A 10,044-nucleotide genomic window follows, 5' to 3' on the forward strand; every position below is an offset into this window, starting at 1 on the left:
ATACCAGGAAGACCAAAATTCATTAATATATATATGCATATAAATAGGAAAAGGGCATCAACATTGTCAATGGAGGTACCCATTATATTTGCAGTTTCTAAAGGTCACTTTCTCAATACAGGAAAATTCTCAGGACATGTATCATTCTTGTGAATTCATGCCAGGCCAGCTCCACCAAATCTCTAAACTTGTATCTACAATAGGTATGCTGGAGAGGTACTCACATGCATCTCCGATTATGCACTTATCAGCCATCAAGTTGAATTTTTATCAGTACTGCCTTCTTGCTGTGCTTTAGAAGAATCTTCCTTTTCCTCCATGACCTGCTGGATACCTTCTTGAATACCTCAAACACGATTATGAAACAAAAACACAACACGATCATGATACCTTTAAAACACAATTATAACAAAAACAAATCACGACCATAAACATCATGGAAAGTTGGAGAGAAATGGATGCCAAGGATGTAATATCAAACTAAATGAATTTTATAAGATCCAATACAAATTTGTCATCACAGGTTTAAAAGAGAGAAAAAAAACTGATCATTTCATCATCCAATTTTAAACATTTGTGAAAGGTATAGGTTTTCTATCTGGCCATGATTCTATTTTCTCAAAGCACTTGACAGGTACCACCCCATCAAAACCCTCAGTCAATATCACTTTGTTGTCTGAAATGTAAAGCTTCATGCCTTCTGCAGTCATCAAGAAAACAAGCGAAGACAACTTAACCGTAGTTTGGCAATAACAGATCAATATATGTTCGGTCACGACTCTTAAAGAAAAGTGAGAAAGACATAACTTGCAGTTATTGCTTCGGTTCATAGAATCATCACTGGACTGAAACTTGAAAGAAGCAAGCATGCTTACCTTCCAAAGCTTTTCTAACATCAAGATAGATCAAAACGGTAACATCTCGTCCCATACTTGAAGAGGTTAAAAGATACAAATCATCATAAGCCCTTTACAGCATTTAGATTCACTAAAACTCAATTTATGCCGATTAGTGCTTGTCATTTTCCATTATCGCTTAAAATTCACGTTATATATCAGTATCTTAGTAATCCCCTTTCATAATCTTTACCATGAATCCTATGGTGAAATGCAGATAACAAGCATAATAACACCGCTAAGCAGTTTGACACGTATACAGAGCTAGCATAGTGAAAATAAAGAGTAAAATGAAGGAGTTCGTATGTCAAAGTTTAGGGGACCAGTAAAGAGAAATTTCATGATATCTCACCACTTATCACTTCACCATCAGTCAGCAAGCCACTTGAGAAGTGAACATGCAATCTTTTCATGCGCTTCAAACCCGACTCCAAAATTGATTCCAAATTCCTCTTATAGGTTCCATGTACGCAAACTATCATCTCAAGGAAAATCAAGAGGATTATGCAAAATAAAAGGCATAAAGGAAGTCCATAAATCTAAGAGACATGATGTTCTTACATTGCACTTCATCAGCTGAAAGGATTTGTTTCAATAATCTTTCAGACTCAACTGTCTGCCAACATGACATACAATATCTTCCTTAGAAGTGCATAGACATAAATAAAAATGCTCAAAACAACAGCTAAAAATAATCTAAGGTGAAAATTAAGATAAAGCATGAAGAAATTGATAAATTTTTAAGAAAGATTCATCACCATGACGGTGTGGCCTTGGTTTGCACGAATCAAAAGCTCCCAATTTTCCTCAAGAAGGCTAAAACGTTGCTTATTATCTTTTCTGACAGCCTACAATCAATAAACATAAAAATCATGAAATTTTTTCTGGCTGCAAAATGAACATTTTCCTTCTCATGATTGTTTATACACCAACATTTTAGAGACCAAGAATCTAAATTACTACTGGTAACAGCTCAAAGATCGCTTATAAGTAAACAACAAATAGTTTTTAAAGAAGCCATTTTCATCAAATTAAAACATTCTATCAATTCTTTTTATTTATTTATTTTATATACGATTAAATTAATTTTACTCATTACTGTTTTTTTTTTTTTGGTTTAATCTCTTTTAGGACACGAACTCTGCGACATATGGTTACTGAACTAAATTTGAATATGCGAAGTGATGGTTATGTCAAAGTTGAAGATTTGCTGAAGCTGAATATGAGAGCATTTGCTAATATCCCTTTAAGGTCACAAACTGTTGATGATATCAAAGAGGTAGCATTTGTAACATCATTTTTTACCTTTGTTCACTGTTGAATCTTGAGAATCCTTTCCTATTTTGACTGAAATTTTCTATCATTCTGATTTAGTTTCATATTTATGCTGTTTATTTGATCAGTTGGTTATTATTAGGAATTTCTAAAAAGGAAGACCTAAATTTAAAAAAATACATCGACTATCCAATAATTAATAATATATATGTGCCATCGAAACAGTATAAGTTCCTTTGCAATTCCATCGAAAGAAGCTAAACATATGTCACAATAGCAACCAGTAGAAAATAACAAATCAACAAGACAAATGCTTAGAAATACAATGTAACAAACAGTGAACGGAAAAATGGAAATGAGTATCAGCAATATTGGTGTTGCATTTGGAATCCATAAGCAATATCCTTAAAATACGAAAAACACGTACAATTGAATACACAGATGATGCTGGACTAATATGCAATATCTGTACCAAAATTTACTCCACAAAACGAAAATATTTACCACATATCCAAAGTTCCATTAAGAACAAAATATTTACCTAGAATACCAGGAAGACCAAAATTCATTTATATATATACGTATATAAATAGGAAAAGAGCATCACCATTGTCAATGGAGATACCCATTATATTTGTAGTTTCTAAAGGTCACTTTCTCAATACAGGAAAATTCTCAGGACATGTATCATTCTTGTGATTTCATGCCAACCCAGCTTCACCAAATCTCTAAACTTGGATCTACAATGGTATGCTGGAGTAGTACTCACATGCATCTCCGATTATGCACTTATCAGCCATCAAGTTGAATTTTTATCAGTACAGCCTTCTTGCTGTGCTTTAGAAGAATCTTCCTTTTCCTCCATGATCTGCTGGATACCTTCTTGATATCCTTCTAAGAAACTCTTGAGAGCATCTCTACATGCAGAAGCCGTTGTCACGTATAACCTCTGTAAAGCAGGCCTCAAAGTCTCCATCCCTCCTCTCGCAGCAATTGCTATTAAATCATTTCCATAGAAAACATCAAAACAATGTAAAATTCAACAAGATAAACTATAATATGAGAAAAATAAGCGAGAAAAAAGGGTGAGACGAGAGAATTTTGGCCTAAAAAATTTTAGTTGAAACAGAGAAGCTGTACCAACAAGGTAAAAGATGACAGAATAAGTAGGAAATTATCATGAGTTAAAATTTTTCTTTCTAAAATCAATTAAAGAAATATATATTAAGACGTTCAGAAAATAGAATGTTGGCAGATGGCACGTCATGCTATCATTCTTCCGGGTGATACCAAAAAGAGGAAAAAAAGGCACCTAGGTAGCATAAGTTAACGGTATGATCGTCACTGTAATGGCTCTAGACAATGAAACCCAGATAACTAAGACTGCTAGGAGATAGACAGTAATTTAATATCTTCCTTAACAACTGAACCTTGGCCTGGTGAAGAAGGGATTCACCAAAAATATGCCAATGGAAGCGTAAAATCTAAGACTTGAACACAGGTGCCAACAACATAAAAGAACAAAATGCAGTCACGAATGACTCTAAGCAGCAAGGGGAAAAAGAAATCAAAGAATAAATTCCATGCTACCTCCAGACAAGTTCTACTAAGAAAGGAAATTGAAATGAAAACCTAACTGAACTCAAGCATTACGGGACTTTGTTCCTTGACCTCCATAAGATGTCTCAAGCACGAATCTAACGGTTTATTGCACATATAATATGCTGCATATTTTGCAAGTCATGCTATATACTTCTTGATTCATTCCAGACAACTTATACATCAGAACATTTCAAGATAAGAAACCACAAAGTAAAGTTCCTCACCAATATCCGCCAAGATCGAAGGTTCTGTCTCTGTACTCCTACTCTTATCTCCATTTTACCTTCAGTCCCATCATCCTTCTTATAATCGTTTGGTCTAAGATCAGGACCAATATCCCTTACCTAACTTCCAGCATAAAGCCTAGAGGCCTCCTTCAAAACCTAAAGGAGGATGACAGGTTTTTACTACTTACATACTAAAAATAAATGCCTCTTATTCCCTAATGCATAGGCAAATAATAGGTTCTTGAGCATCATTTGACATTCAATGGTTAAGTTAACGATCAAGTAAGCAGAATAGTACATAAAAGTCATTTTATCATTTCAATATCCCAATGATCTAGTTTCCACCCTGATCACCAGCTAGCATCTGTGAAATTTCAAATTTCCATTATGCTTCTTTAAAATTTGTTAAATGGAACAAAAGCAAAAAAAATTATATATATTATAAAAAGGAAGTGGCAAAATCATCATCTTGGAGTAGAAATTGCTAATAGTTAAAACGTAAAGTACTTCCAAACATAGGTTCTTGATTTAAAGTAAAAAACCATGCATTTTTTTTCTTCCAAAAAAAGGCTTCAGAATTCTAAAATGTTTTGCTTACAGCAATAGCAACGACACAAAAAGATAAAAAAAGAGAGGTCAATTTACAAACCAAGCTCACTATTTTACTATGATAGAGAAATGAAAGAGCCATGCTCTTTAAACTGGCAGTAATATCTAAACTACAATCTAGTACTAATATAGCTTCTCCATCACATAAACCATCAAAAAAATACAATTATATAAAGGAAGGGGGGAAACCCAGAATCTAACAGCATTCATCATTAAAACCCAGAAATAAATAAGCAAACAAAACTCTTACAGCGGAAGAGAAATTGGAAAAGAGAAGTACCAAGAAGCGCTCGTGCCAAGTCAATTTGCGGGGCTTTTTGATGTGGGGAGGATCACGCAATAAAGAAGGGAAAGCTATTTCTTTGAGATCGTATTGGACGTAGTCATACAACTTCCTGCACACAACTTTTACCTTCATCTTAGGCTGTTGTAAGAGATTCCCAATTTGATTAAGCTAATGAATTATCTCTGTTGTTCCACGGTTTTAATATTTAGGGGAAGCACTTTTTTGTTTTTTTTTGTTGTTTATTTATCTTGATGCAGCGTAAGTGCCTAGGGTTTGTTGCGTAAGGACAAGAAATGAAGGGAGAGAGAACAAAGAAAACGAAAGAGAGTAATATACCCTAAACCCTAAAACCCAATAATCTAAAACTTAAGCGATCCACAGCCCCAAACACTGAAAACCAGTTAAATTATATTAAATAGGCATAAAGTTGGGGAACTTTAAAAAGGCCTCGTTGAGATTCCAAGCAATGCATTTCACAAGGTTCATTAGTTTTCCCTATTCAAAAGTGTACTCCATTGATCATCGATGAAAGCCCACATGTCGGCTTTCGTTATTGAAGTTATCAACAAGGCCATAAAACATTACAATACACTATCATGAAATACCTATATCAACTATAACTTCTTTATTTAGCCTGGAGGCCAGTTCATTTGGCGCCCTCCAAGGAGGTGGACATGAATGTGATACACAGATTGACCTGCAATAAAACACAACGTACTATATGAATACCGTTCTAAGCTCCATTCCACTAGTCTACAAATAGAAATGGGTATTAATGTTTCTCAATTAAATAAAATATACAAGAGAAAGAATACAAACATCCTTTAGGGCCATCATTGATCACAATCCTGAATCCATCTTCCAGCCCTTCCTGTTTTGCAACAAGCTTTGCAGTATAAAGAAGGCAGCCAAGGATTTCACAGTGCCTCTCCTCACAGCCTACAAAAGAGAACTCACAACCATAAAAATAGATCAAGGAATTATCAGCTTCATATTCCTATTTATTTTATTTTAATACGATGATTAGGGCCTACAGTTGTATAACCAGCAAATATCACTCCTAGGTACCACTAGCATATACCTGGTCCAAAGAACAAATCTCATCCCCGCCACCCTTTGTGTTTACCACAGGCACAATAATATCCTCTTAACTAATTCTTATAATGGGAAATCCTAAAACAAAAAGGTTCTCTTTTTTCAGTTCAGTATTTGGCTAGATAGGAGGCTCTATTAAGCCAGACTCAATAGCCCGCTTCAGCCAGGTCAGATTTCCAGAGATAAATTGGAATTCTGGTTTGGCAAATGGGTGGGGTAACATACTAGTTTTATCAAATGACAAACACAAAACCCTCAAACAGAAAGAATAAGAACACAGGTAAACCAAGCTCCTCGTTCTACAACAAAGTTTCAGAAGCAGATTGGGAGAAATAAAAGCGCCCAAATTGTAGGTCACAACATAACTGCAATAAAATTACAACCTAGGTTACAAAATGAAAGGTGACAAAAGAAGGCACCTCAATCTTTCAGCAACAAAAGAAGCAAGCACATTTGTGGTCTAATCAATCACATATACAAGAAGCAATTACTGCAGTGGATGAAAACTTTGAAACCTGAGATTATTTGTTTTATGGTCTGACCGAAATTGTAATCTCCACAGTTAAGGTTAGAATATCTTTCACAAATCTCAAAATAAGTAGAAATCACAACTATGTATGGTGGAAGATTGCACCAAAGTTGCAGCAGACTTTTGTATTGTCACATTTCAGTAGGAATAATTATGCTTGTATATATTTTCTTCCAACTTTATTAGGCAATATGCATATTTCCTTACGGTCCGATGGCTATTGTTGGATACTCAAATATTGAGAATTAGAGTCAAGCCTTTTCTTTTCCTCTTTTTTTTTTTTTTGGTGCCCATTACCTTACAGAAAAGCACACCTAGATGCAGCAAGCATACGGGAGATAAAATAATCTGGCCTAAAGAGGATTTAAGGCACTTCTATTGTCTGATATTAAAGTGCTACATCCAATTTACATACGGATGCTTTTTGTTTAGGCAATTAGTATTCTGCTAAGCAAAGATTTAAAAGAAATAGAAAATAACACAAAAGCTATAATATTAAACAGAGGGAAACAAACAATCCAAAAATAAAGAACAACATATAGTATACGATAAACAAACAAAAATGAAGAACAAGACCGACATCTATAGATCTGAAAGACGAAACCAAACAGAGATTTCGAAAGCTGAAACTAAAAAAGAAATTGATACCTGAAATGAGTCTCCCTTTAAGCAGCGAATTTCAAAAATCACAAAAACCAGAAACGCCAGAGAAAACATAGGGTTTCTCTCTCACGAAAACTCTCTTCCTACTATAGCGTGTGTTTTTTTGGCCTGTGGATACCCAAGGCTAAAATAGAATGACAGGAAAATGTTGAAAAGAGACCTAGGATGAGAGAGAATCGCCGAAGAAATGAGAAACAATGGATTGGATAGATATATTTGAGGAGTTAAGTTTCGAATGATGGGAAGGAAGCTGGCCTGATCGGAGGTAAGACGCTGGAAAGTGTGTGGAAGCAGCGGCAGCGGTTTGTTAGAAAGGACAATAAAGGAGGAAGAGAGAAAAAGAAAAGTAGTAGAAGAAAGGGGAAAAGGGGGAGAGAAGAAAGGGAGAATGAGAGAGATGAAGGAAGAAAGAGTTTTTATTATTTATTTTAAAAATGGTTTGAATTTTATTTCATTTTTTTTAAAAATATCGTACTTTGGAAAAGTTATATTCAATCTTTATGGATTGAAGATACAATCTTTTCTTAAATAGTATTTAGACCCAGATAAATTTAGGCCTGTTTTTCCAAGCTTTTGTTTTGCTTTGGGCCTATTTCGTTTTCGAGTCGGTTTAGTCCTGATGGTAGTATTTTCCTTCAAAAAAAAAACTTAAACCAACGCCGGGATATCCTTGGAATGGGATATACCCGGCCGGGATATCCCTTTTAGGATATCCCCCAACCGGGATATACTAGGAATAGGATATCCCTAAGTGGAATAAGTGTGACAGGTAGTCCGGTCCAGCAGCATAAAAAATCTGAACCGGACACTAAAAGAACTGAACCGGGCAGGGGAAATTCTGAATCGGGATGGGATATGAAGGGGATATCCCCAAAATAGCTTATTCCGAGACAGGATATGACAAGGATATTCGTGGATTGGAATAAGACAATCTTTAAATCCTGTAAGCTAACCCATAACAGAAAAATCAAAAGAACAAAAATTTATTCAGAACCAGCATGCATCGAGAAATCAACTAAAGACAATAAATGAACAAGAAATTGGTTATGACATCATTAGAGAATATATCCAACACATCTTTTTACCAGTCTCGTAAAACCATCAACCAATAAGCAAATCAAAATTACGTTAATCAGTCTCATGGAACCTATTTACTTAAAAGATTACAACTAAATTTCCCTTCTTGTAAGGCTAGGTAACACAGATGAATATAATTCTATCTTTAACCAAAATCAGAGCATTTTCACCACATAGATATATCAATAATCACATAAAACTTCCCATTCAGCAGATATACAGAGATACCATGGGTCTACCTAAAACTTCCAATCAAAATCCATTTGCAAATCATACCCAACAGAACTCAAACAATCCCAATTATTTTAAAGAAAATATACCCAACACTTACTGACTAATGCAAACACCCAGCAGTATGAAAAAGAAAACATATATGCATACACGAATCATGACAATCTCCACTGTATATAATCATGAAACCCAAATCGACAAAAACCTTTGCAATTAGCAAATCGGTCGAAATTCTCCAATTCCTATCAATATCAACAAGCATCCCAATTAGATTATTATTATTTTTTTAAAACTAAAGTACAGACTTTTTGAGAAAACTAAGAAACAGAATGTCACAACTCACAACGAATTAAAAAGACATCTTATTACCATCAAGAAAAACTACCAAATAAACTCTACGTGCGTCACAACTCCCACCGGGTTCCTAGAACCAAAATCAAGCCAACACAACTCCCACCGGGTTCCTAGAACCAAAATCAAGCCAACACAGATGCAGTAAACAATTTACGTACGGATGCTTTTTGTTTAGGCAATTAGTATTCTGCTAAGCAACGATTTAAAAGAAATAGAAAATAACACAAAAGCTATAATATTAAACAGAGGGGAACAAACAATCCAAAAATAAGAACAACATATAGTATACGATAAACAAACAAAAATGAAGAACAAGACCGACATTTATAGATCTGAAAGACAGAACGAAATAGAGATTTCTAAAGCTGAAAACCAAAAACCCTAAGAAAAACCCACTGAAATACAAGTAAAAAAGCATGGAGCTGAAACTAAAAAAGAAATTGATACGTGAAATGAGTCTCCGTTTAAGCAGCGAAATTCAAAAATCATAAAAACCAGAAACGCCAGAGAAAACTTAGGGTTTCTCTCACGAAAACTCTCTTCCTACTATAGCGTGTGTGTTTTTTGCCTGTGGATACCCAAAGCTAAAAAAGAATGACAGGAAAACGTTGAAAAGAGACCGAGAGTGAGAGAGAATCACCGAATAAATGGGGAGCAATGGATTGGATAGATATATTTGAGGATTTAAATTTCGAATGATGGGAAGGAAGCTCGCCTGATCGGAGGTAAGACGCTGGAAAGTGTGTGGAGGCAGCGGCTTGTTAGAAAGGACAATAAAGAAGGAAGAGAGAAAAAGAAAATTAGTAGAAAAAAGGGGAAAAGGGAAGAGAACAAAGGGAGAACCGAAGGTGAGAGAGATGAATGAAGAATGAGTTTTTATATTATTTATTTTGAAAACGGTTTGAATTTTATTTTAATTTTGTGAAAAAATATCGGACTGGAGATTAAAATAACCAAGTAATAATAAACGGTATGTACATATAAATGAATAAAACCGAACGCAAGAGAACGAAATAATAATAAAAGGGCCCATCAGACTAATTAAATGAAGGCCCAAAACTAGTCCAGTATATGGGATACAGCCTAAGCTCAATAACTAAGTAATCGAAAATTTAAGCGCTCTACAGCCCCAAACACTAAAACAAAAGCCCAAAAATGTCAGCCCAACTATAAACTTTAAACTCTAAACTTAAGCCCAAG

At 34.8% G+C, this 10,044-nt stretch overlaps 1 protein-coding gene and 1 pseudogene across 1 annotated transcript; both read right to left on the minus strand.

The window, feature by feature from the left end:
• Positions 1-353: 353 nt before the first annotated feature.
• LOC121214886 (putative tRNA 2'-phosphotransferase) lies at positions 354-2,946 on the minus strand. The gene is made up of 6 exons (XM_041089378.1): positions 2,941-2,946; positions 1,655-1,744; positions 1,458-1,512; positions 1,249-1,371; positions 876-932; positions 354-700 (listed from the first exon to the last, which is right to left on the minus strand). Exons 1-6 carry the CDS (start codon positions 2,944-2,946, stop codon positions 567-569), a joined length of 465 nt encoding a protein of 154 aa, XP_040945312.1. The 3' UTR covers positions 354-566.
• On the minus strand, positions 2,630-9,733 carry LOC107904056 (uncharacterized; annotated as a pseudogene).
• Between the last annotated feature and the right edge of the window lie 311 nt (positions 9,734-10,044).

Source organism: Gossypium hirsutum, chromosome D02 (assembly GCF_007990345.1).
Source record: "Gossypium hirsutum isolate 1008001.06 chromosome D02, Gossypium_hirsutum_v2.1, whole genome shotgun sequence".
NCBI lineage: Eukaryota > Viridiplantae > Streptophyta > Magnoliopsida > Malvales > Malvaceae > Gossypium > Gossypium hirsutum.